The 14,885-nt window shown below is 34.1% G+C and overlaps 2 protein-coding genes across 2 annotated transcripts in view; one reads left to right on the forward strand and one right to left on the reverse strand.

The window, feature by feature from the left end:
* Positions 1 to 7,407, reverse strand: part of LOC147066888 (cytosol aminopeptidase-like) — a 29,693-nt gene extending 22,286 nt beyond the window's left edge. Inside the window, exons 1-2 of the mRNA XM_085954048.1 lie at positions 7,212 to 7,407; positions 3,616 to 3,731 (exon numbers count right to left, since the gene is read on the reverse strand). Of these exons, the coding sequence (XP_085810174.1) occupies positions 3,616 to 3,731; positions 7,212 to 7,304 (209 nt within the window). The 5' untranslated portion in view covers positions 7,305 to 7,407. The remainder of the gene's footprint in view (positions 1 to 3,615; positions 3,732 to 7,211) is intronic.
* A 592-nt stretch (positions 7,408 to 7,999) lies between these two features.
* Brr2 (U5 small nuclear ribonucleoprotein l(3)72Ab) overlaps positions 8,000 to 14,885 on the forward strand; it is a 47,010-nt gene continuing 40,124 nt past the window's right edge. The window contains exons 1-7 of the mRNA XM_085954067.1: positions 8,000 to 8,185; positions 10,356 to 10,519; positions 10,762 to 10,966; positions 11,839 to 11,950; positions 12,888 to 13,030; positions 13,890 to 14,030; positions 14,236 to 14,488. Of these exons, the coding sequence (XP_085810193.1) occupies positions 8,141 to 8,185; positions 10,356 to 10,519; positions 10,762 to 10,966; positions 11,839 to 11,950; positions 12,888 to 13,030; positions 13,890 to 14,030; positions 14,236 to 14,488 (1,063 nt within the window). The 5' untranslated portion in view covers positions 8,000 to 8,140. The remainder of the gene's footprint in view (positions 8,186 to 10,355; positions 10,520 to 10,761; positions 10,967 to 11,838; positions 11,951 to 12,887; positions 13,031 to 13,889; positions 14,031 to 14,235; positions 14,489 to 14,885) is intronic.

A 14,885-nucleotide genomic window follows, 5' to 3' on the forward strand; every position in this document is an offset into this window, starting at 1 on the left:
GAAAAAAATATTTTTGTTTTTTTTAATATTATAAATATTAATTCACTATTTTATGAGTAACATTCTATCACAGGCTATTACGAATTTAAAATAAAAGACTTTAAACGTATGTATCTGACAATATTATCAATATTTAAATAGTTATACTTTATTTAATCTGGCAATAAGATTTTAGGGTTGTTAATTTTTGTTATTTTACATAAGATGTATCCGCAGTTTGAAAGAGTAGTCTCTGCGGTGTCTCCTCACCTGAAACAATAATGATTTATGCCAATCAGCTCCAAAATTTCTATCATTTAAATACTTCTCAACAACCAAGCACCATTTAAAAATAAAAATAAATATTACTGTAGTATTCAAACACAATAATCATATAAGTACTGTATTGCATCAATTATATTATAAGACGCATGTTTTGTCATATTTTTGTTGAATTGAGGGAACGTCTTATAATCGATGACATATTAAAATCGCTGTCAATACTGATATTTTAAGGGAAATCACAGAGAACAAAAATAAAATTTCAGATTTCAGTGGTGTTATTACAGACGAAAGTACAAAAATAATCTCCTCACCAATACTGCAGGAACACTTATCTTGAATTACACAAATTTTACAGGACACAAACCATTTTTCTACAAAAATATAACTTAGAAACTATATTTTTGTAGAAAAATGGTTTTTTGTCTCTGCTGTAAAATTTGCGCAATTCAAAATAAGTGTTCTTGCAGTATTGGCGACAATATACTATTTTTTTATTGTCCAATGACGATTGACTTAATTTTATCTTTGTAATAAAGTTTTTATGATTTGGTGGTTTATTCAATTTTATTATTAGTATTTGTCTTATAATCGATGCAATTCGGAATGTATAAGGTAAATAAGGAACTTGCAAGTGATACATTAAAACTATTTAAATTTTTTTTTAATATACTAAGTTATTTTAAATATTAAAAAATTAACCAATAAACCAAGGATTTAACGATTATTGTTGATACAGGAATCAGACATTTGACCCGAATGTACGCCATGAACAAGTTTACTCGTTTTACAATTACGTGCGCGCAGAGCCAGCAATAGAAAATGAGCATGTATACTTGCTGTACTTTACTCCTCACCGGGTACCGTCATGCCAATACACTGCCATTTAATGGGTTAACCTTTTCTATGCCTCACGATATTACTATGGCAGTATCTGACTGACTGCAGATTTTTAATGACACACGTCGAATGTAGAACGAATCTCTTACTAAATTCGCTGTAATATGGAAAATCTGTGGCTTAGTATTTCATAATTATGCAAAAAGATGTAACTGTGTGTTTAATTTTTTAGATTATGCAAATTAATTGACAGTGGCTAGTAATTTGAGTTTGAAATCGGACGAGATAACTCGTGAAATTTTATAAGTGCGGCCTGTCGATCACGCCCTCATAGAGCGAGAAATTCGCTGAAGGCATAGAACCGGTTAATAGTTATAAAAGTTACAGTATCAGATTTCAATGGTGCAGAAGACAATCAACAGCTGCGCAATTTTACAATATATGATTAATACCCCGTTTACATGTGCATGGATGTACTGTGCACAGTAAGAAAATGTATGGGGAAACATGTATTATCCTGCAGTTGGCAAGATTGTGTGCATAAATCAAACAAGTTTGGAAACTTCCGAATTGTGATGATTTATTACCCGCAAGTAAGATTATTTTCGATCTGCGCACTAGAGCGATAGGGGCGAACATGCCGGTAAAAAAACGAACTACTCATTTTGAGCTTAACCGATTTTCAATACGACCTGTCAGATAGTAGTATAAAATCCTCAAACCTCACGTCTCGCTTACTCTTGAAGAATAAGATTGGAGAGACAGTCAGCACTTTTACGTGTAAACAGTTAATGTAAAACAAGCACGATTGCCGACGGTAATTCCATGCACGTGTACAAGCGCTATGAGTTTACAATGACAATATCGATTTAAAACCATTGTTAAAACTTTGGCAAAATAAATAATAAACTCAAAAGATTTTTGTAAATTCAAAATGCATAATTGCTAATCGTGAACATAAAATTTATCCACAAATTTATTAAATTCATAAAATTTATGAATGAAATAGGAGATTGACTAAGTTATTAAAAAAATTTAAATTACTTGAAATAACACTAAAATATCAACGAAGTCAAAAGAGGTTAGAACAACTAAGTTAATGGTCTCGTATAATTTAGTTTGGAAATGGAGAATAGGATTAGAAATCAGGCTTTTGGCATAAATCATAATTGTTTCCAAAGATCTCATTGTAAAATGAAATTTAAAAAATAACCATCCATAAAAAAATTTGACACAAACGTAAAAGAACATCGCATCAAGAAAAAACAAAAATAATAAATGCATGCACAACAGTTGCCATAAATTTTATCAGTGCCGCAGATGACCGCATCACCATTTACCATTTTTTTGGCGAAACCAGTTAATCCCATATAAAAAATTACAATAAATACCTTTTTCTGTCGGCGCAGATGCTTTTTGATCCAATATTGTTAATTTAAAGTTTGATATTTTCATACATTTCAATGCATCATTATCACACATTAAGATTAGGTTAGGTTAGGTTAGGTTGGGGTAGATCAGGTTAGGTTAGATTGGGTTTGGTCTAAAAAGAAAGCTATAAAAGGTCATGCGGTCGTCTGCGGCACAATTACCATAATGTCAAAATAGAACAAAAATAAAGTTTGCAATAGATATTATTGTTTATGATTCATTATTTATTTAGTTACTAATGTTTGTAATTCTGATAATTTTTGTCTGTCAATATCTGTACTCGTGCCCGGAAACTTGTACGTATGCAGTTCGCTGTATCACACTTCACCGTGAAATGTTGTATCGGAAATATATGGCCGTATATTAAAGACCGTCCAACCTCTTTGGGTCGTATAGTACTGACATAAAATTCATGTCTATATAAAACACGGTTCTTGTCGGTTTATACTTTACAGGAAGCCAGCAGCAAACAAATTTTGAAAATAGCCGATATATTGGATTATTTGTTAGGTTAGGTTAGGTTTTCATTCTTAAATTCATGAATTTTCCCAAAATCAGCTATGGAAATTGAATTAATGTTCATATTGAATCTAATAAAATTGGAGACCGTATAGTATACGGTCATCTCTTTCCGATAGAAAGCTCACGGCGAACTGTGCCACGGTGAAAGTTTTAAGTACAATATTACATGTAACCATCTGTACTACACATTAATTCAAGTAATTATAGATTTGTGACCGATATAGCCAAATAGACAATACGCGAGTGGAGAACTACAAGGTTCTAAGTGTTTGTCCTTGGAGAAACAAAAGTAACAATGAGGCAGCTTAGAATACTACTTCATTGTTGGGTTTGTTTTTTCAAGGACGAACACTTAGGACCTTGTAGTATTAGGCTCGCAAATAGTGCAAGTATAGACTCATGAGACGGATAATGTTTGACAACGTTTCTATGATAAAAAAAAAACAACATTCTTTTGCTGTACCTATTCTGTTTGATAAATTTAATATGTCTCATCATTCAGTGGACTCGGTATCTACATCTACAAACAGTTTGTTAATAGATTAAAAATAATTTACTCACAAATTAAGATGCTGACACAGCTTTCCGCCAACCTTAGCATCGAATTCTTTTGCTTCCGGAGTTAGTTGAACTGTTTCTTCTCCTTTCTCAGTGTATGCACCGAGCACTAAGCCTTTCTGTAAATAACAAACGTAAAAAGAATTATGGAAAGACATTGACACCTTGCACAAACACATTTAGCGTGAAACCAACATAATCAGAACTCAGAAATGCCAATAAAATTGCGTTCCGCTTAAAACTTAAAAAAAACACAACTGTAAAAAATATTTAAATCAGCTAAATATCATTAAAATACGTCAGCAGACAACGAAACATTGATTTTGTATTGGTGCTAAAAAAATATATAAAACAGGCGTAATAGGAAATATTGAGTACATCCGTTGATCAGAAATACAGTCGAACTCGGTTATTACGATCACGGACATAGCGATATCTCAGATGTAATGAGGAAACATTCGTTGACATTTTAGTTTTTTTCTCCATACGTTTATTCACTTTTATAACGAGCTACTTCTCGGGTATACCGATTTTCTTAAAACTGTGTCGATCGTTTAAAAATATTTTCGACCCTAAGCAATAAAATCCGATCGTAGACCGATGCCGCCAGGATCGGATTACGTTTATGACACTAGTTAAGTGTCTAAGTACCTAATTGGTGTTTTAGCCGACAATATTGAAAAAGTATCCATGCATATGGTCGAAATTTCATGTAAAAAATCTAAGTTGAAGTCAGTAGGTACCTACCAGCGTTCATTACAATAAACAACTTCTTTTGTAGTTTATGAATGCCATGCTTGTTTCGGGGAAAAATTCTAATTGTGTATTTTTGTTTGAATTGCGACTTTTTGTGTTATGTGACCGCTCATTTAAGAATACCTATTCTCTGATAGAACAAGTAATGCTTATAATGAGCAAATTCAGTCGGTCCCATCTTCCTCGTAATAACCAAGTTCGACTCTATACCGATGCCCGATGCTTCAAAAATGTTGGAAGGATATTTCTCAACCTCACATATGAAAAATATGATATTACAATCGCCATTCAATTCAATTACACCCTGTCATTGTATAATTACATAGTAAAACAGCATTACAAACTAAAACTTAACTACTAAAATCTCTATCTGGCAAAAGAGGGGTTTCTTCAACATCTTTGTTAAGCAGTGTCAGCGTACGTGAAGATTATTTCAATTATTTTTTTTTTGTTTAAATATTTGTAAAAACGTGAAGTCAACAGCTGATAACCGAAGACTTCAATATGCATTTTTTTTAAATTTGAAAACCAGTTTCGCGAGCCTAATATTGCAAGGTTTTAAGTGTTTATTTTTAACAAAACAAACCTAACAATGCTGTAGTATTCTAAGCCGCCTCATTATTTCTTTTATTTCGCCAAAAATAAACACTTAGAACCTTGTGGTTCTCCACTCACGATTTGTGCATATATCGTTGGGAGAGAATTGGTTTATGCAATATCTACTTTTATCAACAATTTGTGACCTTTGGATGGGGTTGAATTTCTTGTATCTAAGCAAATAATTGGTGTTTTTATTACCTACTGATAAAAAAAACCTATCCACTTAAACTTTTTTTTCGAATATTTTTTATGTATCTATATTTCAACTTACGAACATAGTACCTACAGAAATATGTTGTTATAAATAACACGGTCGTCATTTTAATAATATGAACAAGCATTAATTGTTTTAAATGTTTTGTCACCAGCATGGTATTTTTAGGTGGTTATATCTTCTACTTGTAAATTCAGAAATATCGTATTTGTAGCGGTTTTTCTAACAAATATGTGTAATTAACTGGTTAAATCGTCTGTTTGTATAATAACACACATCGTATTTATTTGAGGTTTGACCAATGTCATGTTATTGCATCGCATTTCAAATTGTTTTTTAAAAAGTCGGTTTACAGGAAGCCAGGAGGGAGCCGCGCAAATTTTCATGGCTGATTTTGGCAAAATTCATGAATTATTATTAATAAAGAATAAAAACCTAACCTAACTTAACCTAAAAATTACTATTTCGGCTATTTTCAAAATTTGTTTGCCGCTGGCTTCCTGTAAACTGACAAGTACCTTGTTTTTTACTATTTTATTTTGAAACGGCAGAGCGAAAATTTGTAATAATCAATTATTACTACCTATAAGCACATAATGCTTTCTTAATTTAAAATGTATCGCCAATATTAGCCATTGGCACGCTATTATGAATATTTTGCCACGTATGCATGAAAAGGTTCGCCATCACTGATCTATAATATGTACTATGTAACATGAAACATGCAAGTATAAACAGTTGGTAATGGTGCCGCAGATGACCGCATGACTTTTTATAACGTTCTTTCTAGACCAAACCAAACCAAACCTTAGTGAGTGATAATGATGTATGGAAATATATGAAAATATCTATCAAACATTAAATTAACAATATGGTTGGGCCAATATTCACATTCATCCTGTCTTCCCACCTACCCTCGAATCCTTGTTTATTATTGTCGCCAGACCAGGGCGACCGGCAGTAATGGGTCATGAGTAAACCATGACTACAATGTACATTCAGTGACTTCAAGACAGTCGCCTCGAGTAGCCTCGTTAAATTTATCGCTCTTTATCTGATACGATACGAACGAGGCAGAGTGATTCAAGAGTTAGCTCAAGACAACTGGTGTGCGTGTTAGCCTGTTACTGCTAACACCTGGCAAGCCGGCTCTCATCATTCATACAACCTATCATCATCATCAACAGTGCACCGTCAAGTGCCGCGCACCAGGTAACCCAACAAACCATACCGCGCGAGTGATAGTGCAACCAGACCATGGAGCCATCATCAACATCACATGTGCGGCACATTTACCAAAATTTTTTAATCGGCATTACCAGTCAATCAGAGACAGCGACTTCAAAAGGAGAAACGGTTCAATCAATCATAATGGATCTTGTGCACCATATGAATGATAATAAACCAAATAAACCAACACATAGTGTAATATTGATCGATCTAATAATAGGATGCAAAGAAGAGACAGGTTAAAAATACGCTTGCTATATTATGAAGCTATCAAGCTGCCATACATTTTGGTTACTGAAATGAAGAGTGGCCATTATGGATAGGCACAGGGAGTTGTTGGGAAGAAGCCAGGACATATCTTTCAACTAATATAATGAGCCTTAACATTTCTGAAACATTTTAACTAGGTACACTTTTAAATAAATTCAACATTCACTAATTTCAAGCATGAATCAAGAATTCCCAGCAATTAATTAAAAGTAACGGTGCTGGGTAATTCAATTATTTGTACATATTAATAGCATGCACTTAATTGAGAAAATGAAAAAAATATCATTCAATCGTAACGTAGGTTAGGCACATAACTACTTTTCGGAAAATATTGCTCTGCCAGCAAAATTTTCTGATATGATTTTACCAAAAGAAAGTGTCGTTTAGTAATTCCAGTATTCGCATATGAATAATAAGTAATTTAGGACAAACAGTATGGTCAAATAACATTATTACCGGTTTATGGTACAGAAATAACGATCATCGACGAGCAACGATACATTTCGTAAATATTTATTGGGTTTTTTACCTTGACAGACGTGCTGTATAATTTGTGGGTGTAACATGGGATGTTTTGACATTTTCGCATCAATGAAGCGATGGGATAGTTGAAATGGGCCATAATACTATACAATTTTGTGACGTTTTATTTATACAATGGTTTTATTTAATATCCATAACACATGCCAAGTCGTCTGCTTTCATTCAATACTTGATTTTACAATAAATTTCGCTCGTCAAGTTTTCTATACGAACTACCATAAACTAAAATTATTATTAGCTGATTTATTATCAATAGTTTTGAGTATACTCAGTATTGTGGATACTTTTATTGGGATATCGTGCCAAATCAAAATGTATATCATACAATTAGTCGAACATAATTGATATAGTGATAGCTCTTCCACTATACGTACGCGAAAAAAATATATTAAACCACACAACTGAGTACGAAAAGGCATAAGTTTAAAATAAGTAAGTAGATAATAATAAAAATAACCTTAAGTGAAAAATTCATTTGGTCAAATGGCTAAAATCGTTTATTAAAATAGTATTAATTTTTGTATTCCCGCTTTATGCAGATATTTTTTTTTTTTTTTGGTTATTTTATTTGGACGGACATGAGTTGAGAACTATCATTTCTTGGCATGGGATTTGTCAAATCATAGAATATAATAAAAACCAAATCGTGCTAAGCTTTTTTAATAATATACAATAATTTAATTCAGTAGAATTCTTTTATTTGTAATCTTTGAATTTTCTATCATTCGGTTTCACGAAAAGAACTGTCAATTGTATCACGCCAATAGATTGTCTATGTTTCAATCATAACGCATAACCTCAATATTTAAGTACGTATAGTTGTCGTTTGAATAACGTTTCCAAACATTACAGATTAAACTTATACTACCAATGCAGAAAACGTACAATAGGATTTTTAATAATTGATTGTCAACCATGGCTGACGCTGCGGCAAGGCAGCTGCAATATGAGTACAAAGCGGTAGGTTACTATTTGAAACTATACCGGGATCCTTATACATAAACACTCCTTTTACCGCTTTTACTAAACATTGGGATACGAATTAACTTGTATTTATATTGCAATAATCTTTTGAAGGGTAGCCGACCTTCATAGTATCATAAATACCCTAATTATTCATTATAATATATTATAAGTACTTAATACATTTTAATTTGTTATAAATATTATTTTAGAACTATTCGTGTCAGAAATGAATCAGATATTGCAGAATGCTTGACACAACAGCTTTAACTATCTATATAACAGTTATGCACAACTTTATCAGTGGGGCCATTTTATCCATTCTCTAATTGTTCGCACAGGGCAGCGGGTCGGCCCACTGATCATTATAATTAGGTGGACATAACGTTTTGATGGCAAAACATATTAACTAGTGTCATTTGTCTCTCAATAACTCTTACTAGATACTAACTTTGACATGTTAGTTGAACATCGTACAATTACCATAGTTTTGAAACAAAGTTTTTGTTACTTAATTCTGCAATGTTTGAGATATTTACGTCGACAGCTGTTTCAGGCTAGAATATGCTAAACATAACTAAAACTACAGCAATTTAAACAGCTAACGTTTCAGATACATATCACTCTTTTAGAACACGTCCGCCACGCCTTTTGCACATGATAGTAACATAATGTAATTATTATCTTCATTTATTTTATTATTTAACGAATGATAGATTTAGGTACAAGAAAAGAGATTGGTTATTGGAATAGCGGTGGAAGGGGAAATGCAATTGGACCATAGTATCATACCTGTTCATGTCTTAACCCATTGCGCCCTATCGGCGCCAATTTGGCGCCGGTGTTACAGGATGCAGGACATGATGAAAATCAAAAAAAAATAATCATATTTTGATTTTTTTTAAAGTTGAAATTACTTAATAATATATGTAGCTATCATTTTATGATGTTGGTTATATACAGTCCAATATATTTTTTAGAAATATTTGATTTATAAAAAAAAAAATTATTTAAATTTGTCAAAATAATGATCAGTTTGCTAGGTATGAGGTGTTTGAGACAGTAAAAAACATAAAATGGCGCTCCATCTTCTAAATATCTTGAAGAGTATTATATTTAGCTCCAGTTTTAGTATATCTTCCTTTTATTATTTACTTCTATCATGGACTTTTTATCTATGTCATTTTGTATAAAAAAAGGCTAAAAAACCCAAAAAACTATATTTGACATGTTTTTTTCATTCCACTTATACACAAAGTTTACTTAAAATGTAAATACTTAATAGAAAAATTCAAAACCTATAAATATTTAAAAAATTTATTTGAATTGAATGAATAATACATGAGTTATATCAATTTTAGTAATCAGTGTGCCTTTTTAAGTGATCCTGAAAAATTAAGTCTGTCTGGAATGGGTTAATGGAGTTACTCTTTCACGTACATATGTATCCCAACCCCCGCTTCCCTCTCTAACACTATATACAGCACTATTAAATTACAGCAATGGTACATTGGTTGTAGAATGAAATGTATTTCTACGGATTTAAATATCTTTAATTAGGTACCTAGCAAAACTGTTTTAAAAGAAGATTTTTGAACAATATGATATGATCATGAGTTGGATCCCCAATATGGCTATAATCTGTGAAGTGCCTTGCCTGTTTTCCATGAGGATGAAACCCGTCTTGGCTTTATTATAACAATTATGGAATAAGTACTAATAAAACTATAGCTAAACATTTTGAAGTGTGCTATTTCTAATAGTATGTCATTTCTTTCAAGAATTTATTAATATTGAAAAAATAATATTTGTAGTCTTTATACCTAGTAGACTATCCTTCGTGTAACCTTGCCATTGTACACAGTGACAAGGATTTGTGTGTATACGCAACCGTATAAATGTATTAGTAAAAGCCGGGCACTCGATTGGCTTACACACGTACGCCGTATAATTGTATTAGTAAATTCCAATCAGTCTATTGGTTTATTCACGTTTTTATACAAAAACATCTATTCCAAATGGCAAGGTTACGTGACAGAGAGTCTAATAAAGCTTCTGCCTTTCTGACCTAAATAAACTGTTGTACAATTTCCACACTAGCAGATACAATTGTCTCATAATTTGTTTTTCAGTAAGATTAATCATACTTAATTTTTCATGTGAATAGAACTCGAACTTGGTTCTACAAGCTGATGTCCGCTTTATTGAAAGACGGGGTCGAGATGAGGCTACCGGAGAAGTCATGTCGCTTGTCGGCAAGCTGACCGGGACGCGGATGGGCGATCGCCACCAGAGGACCAAGCCAGATAAGGCGGAAGAGAGGAAAGTCAAGTGAGTAAATGCAAAACTATATTCAAAGAGATAGAACTACTGTAAGAGTACCTAATACAAACTGTATTATAACCTGAGCTTTGGAACAGATCTTGAAGTATGCAAAATTTTGACTGGTCCAGGTTTATTACTCTTCTGCTCCAAACTAAACTTTCAAATATAATTTATTTAAAAGGAAATAAGTATGTGACGAACACATGCGACAGAAGTGATAAGTGTAAAATCTAATACCATTTTTTCAGACGCCAAAAGCGCGATGAAGCGCAGTACGACTTTGAACGTATGAAAGGCGCCACCTTAACTTCGGAAGGCGTCGATGAGTTCGTCGGAGCAGTTTACAGGCCGAGGACGCAAGAAACTAGAAGAGCACACGACTTGCTGCTCGCCTTCATGCAGTCCTCACTCGGAGATCAACCTAGGGATATACTGTGCGGAGCTGCTGATGAGGTAACATTCTGCAGCTATTTGATATGATACATATCCTATAAGCAACCATTTATTTTGTTTTCAGTGAACAACTTAAAATTATCTTTCTTTTCCTTGTATCCAGTTTTCTTTGTATGTCCATAATATTTTCAGCAATATGTATGTAGTGAATTTGCACCCACAGTGGCCTAGTTAATCAACCACCCTTCCCTAAAACTGGGTCATTGGTTTGATTTTTCAGATGGCAACAATGACATGCTATTTTTTCAATGTTTTTTCTATATTTCATTACAAGAACCCGATGTGTTGGCAAAATGGTTGACAAACGTTCTTCATAAAAAATGTTAGTTATGAGCATATATAAGTGAAACGGCAAAAAATTGTCCCATATTAGTACAATATTGCCAAGCAACCAAATTTTTGGTTTTGATCACAGAACAGTTCAGAGAACAACAGAAATTCCAACAGGCTAAATCCCAATACAGTACATTTTGATGCAGGGTTTTGAATGTGTGAGTATCCTACGAAAACGAACCACACATTATAGACGTGCAATAGTTTGCGTTGCAACCTTCAAATACACCAATATTGAATGAGCGTCAGTGTGTAAACCGAGAGCAGTTGTCAGAACGAAGGACAAGTATATTCTTGACACATGTTTAAGTTTATCCCATATTCTTCCACACTTCACACCTGTTGGGTTTTTCAGTTCCCATTATTTCTGAATTCCCCGTTTGTGATCCATAGGTTTAAGATCCCTTGCAGTCTAATCTCAATTATATGGATTATTTGGGAATGATTGTCTGAATAGTACAATAAATTGGGATAGTTTTAAAAATCATTCTTTTTTTCTAATAATCATATGAAATTGACAATCAAAAATCTGTTCCCAGGTCTTAGCGGTTCTGAAGAACACCCGGATGAAAGATCATGACAGAAAGACAGAGATAGAATCTTTGCTGGGACCAGTACCCGATGAAAGATTTTCTTTGTTGGTCAATTTGGGTGAGTAGACACAATATATATTATATCCCCGCCGTGATGGGTACTGTTGATCATTCAAAAGGCCTCCCCTATCTCATTCCACTCTTCTCGGTCCCTAGTGTTTCGCTGCAACGTACATCCACCGAACTTTATGAGTTCATCTATCCAGTGGGTTTTAGGTGTGCCTATAGTTCAGTGCCCTTTGGGTATTATTGTATGATGGCATTTGTCTAGCGCAATGATACTCAACCTTTTTTTTTCTTCGGGCCAAATACATATATTTGTAAAGTAACGCGAGCCGCATCACTACTGGTGTGATGAAAAAATCATGAAACCCCCCCTTTTTTACAAAACATTTTTGAGATTTTAAAAATTATGCGTTTTTTTTTAATTAATCGTGTGCAATAGCAACACTCTTATACCAGATCTGATGTGGACCATAATGACAATCCTCTCCGGGTGTCACTATCTGTGCGTCAAAATCGAAACGAATTTCAAGATATACGAAATTCCTGATAATAAATGTGTTTTGGGCCGCACATAAAAGCTTAAAGGGCCGCAGGTTGAGTATCGCTGGTCCAGCGGATGTTTACTCGCTGAGCAACATGTCCAGCACATTGTCATTTAATCTGCTTAGCAAAATCTAACACATATCTTACTCTTATTTACTTCTTTATCATTCACATTTTTTTTAATCCAGAAGAAGGATACAGTGAGTTACGTTAATGGCTGAAAACCATTCCTCATAAAAAAGTCCGTAAGGCTAAAATACTTTGGTGGCTCATGTAGTCATGAGCTCAGTTTATGAATGAAAATTTAAATTGAATTTTACATATTCTTGGTTACCCAAGGTCAAATTATTGCCTTTTGCTTTCAAAGTATGTTTATTAGATTATTGTTAGAACTTTGCATGTCAAATGAAGATATTTTATTAATGTGTATTCTATTTTTCGACTAGGCAAGAAAATAACAGACTTCAGCGGTGTCGGAGTGACACAGCAACCAACGGGTGACAACCCGGAGCAGATTGACGAGGCTTACGGCATCAACGTACAGTTTGAAGAGTCCAGCTCGGAAGATGATGAAGATGCTTTTGGAGAGGTCAGAATTATAAACGTTTTTATTATGTAAATATCTAGATAATTGGATATCATTTCAGTGATCTATCTGTCAAGAATTACCACACTAATTGTGTAAACCTTTATAAATCCGACTTATGAACAGCGAGCAATAAAGCAATACAACCTCGTTTGCCAACGACCATGGACTGGAATCATGTGCTAATTCTGAATGTAAATAATTTAGCCTCGCTGAGAAAATTTTGTGACTATATTGATGTAGTACTTGACATGGTGTGCACTTCACAAGACATTTTGTAAGAATGAATTTGGTGCAGTTTCAGCATTGGACATGTTAACAGTATGTATTATTAATATTGCAGTTATACAGACAATATTATGTTTTGAGCAACACTTTTAGCACACAATTGTTTATTCCCATACAAGTTGCAATATGTGTGTAAACACTCATGATGTTTATACAAAAGATATTGGACTGAACGTAGTGTTGTTCTTACCCCCGATGTTATGTTTAATCGACGAAGGTTGCTTGATGTGTGTGTGACGTGGTATGTTCGGGCAGTGATGAATAATTTACACGGAGTTTGTATTTTCTTGGTTTTATATTGTAGTAATAAAGTTTGGTTTAACACGGCACAAAGAAATGACTTTGATAAAGTGAGAGACGCGGGACGCATGTCGACTACATTATAGCAAGGCCGAAAGACAACTGTTATTGTCTATTGTCTATAAATGGCCATAGACAATAACATGTCGGTTGTAGGGTTATATACCTACAAAGGATCTACATGTGTACTTTGCAAAAAAATGCTTGTGTGAGATCATTTATAATAGCATTGGAATTGAATTACTCATAAATAGACGGTTATGTTTTGTTGTAGGTTCGGGAGGAAGATGACAGAGAAGGGGAGGGTGTTGAAGAAGGGGACGATGAGACAATGGAGACAGAAGAGCAAGAAGGAGAAGCAAAACAATCTGGAAAAGAAGGAAGGAGTCGGCACGGGCCAATACACGCAGCCAATGTATGTGTCGTATTTACTTGTTCTGCTGGTTCCTTTACTAATCTGAGCACTTACAGATCTTTCTGGATCTCATTAAACCACACTTTATAAAACCTTCTGTTGATATACAATAATTGAATAATTTTCTTATCGACTATTTCAACTGTAAACATATGAAAATATTGACATATTATGCCATGCTAAATTCACATTGCTTACATTCTAGTTGGCTGGAGGGTCAGCGGAAGACGGTCGGCGCGAGCGTCCTCTCCATCCGCTGGATATCGACGCATACTGGCTGCAGCGGCGGCTGTCTAGAGTCTACTCGGACGCTGTACTCTCACAACAGAAGGCGGCCGACGCCCTCGAGGCGTTGAAGGAAAGTGCTGACGACAGAGATTGTGAAAACAAGCTCGTGCTTCTTCTCGGATATGACTGCTTCGATCTTATCAAACTCCTCAAGAAGCACAGGCACATGGGTGAGTTTACTTTCCTCTTTATCAGGCTCAAAGTACCATAATTGTCCAATTTGTTTCCAATAGATGTAATAATTGGAATGTTTCTCTAATGCCAGTTGTATGAATATTGACAGTTTTAAATTCATTAACACTAAATGGATAGATGACATCATTGCTAAAATACGGTCTAGTAAATATAAAATACATAATATAAAACGGTACAGGGGTCTTCGTTATCCGAGGGTAATTGGGTCTGAAAAAATACCACTTAAAGCAAATCCGCTTAAAATGGGTTACATGTAAGTTGTACGTATGCAGTTCATCGTGGGACACTTATTCGTGCGCTACAGTACGTGAAACATGAGTTCGTATAACATTTTATCAAATGACGAGTTCTTCGTTGAACATGATAGTTTGC

The sequence above is a fragment of the Rhyacophila brunnea genome, unplaced genomic scaffold, assembly GCF_057557595.1.
Source record: "Rhyacophila brunnea isolate RB1 unplaced genomic scaffold, BYU_Rbru_1.0 scaffold_4, whole genome shotgun sequence".
Taxonomy (NCBI): Eukaryota; Metazoa; Arthropoda; class Insecta; order Trichoptera; family Rhyacophilidae; genus Rhyacophila; species Rhyacophila brunnea.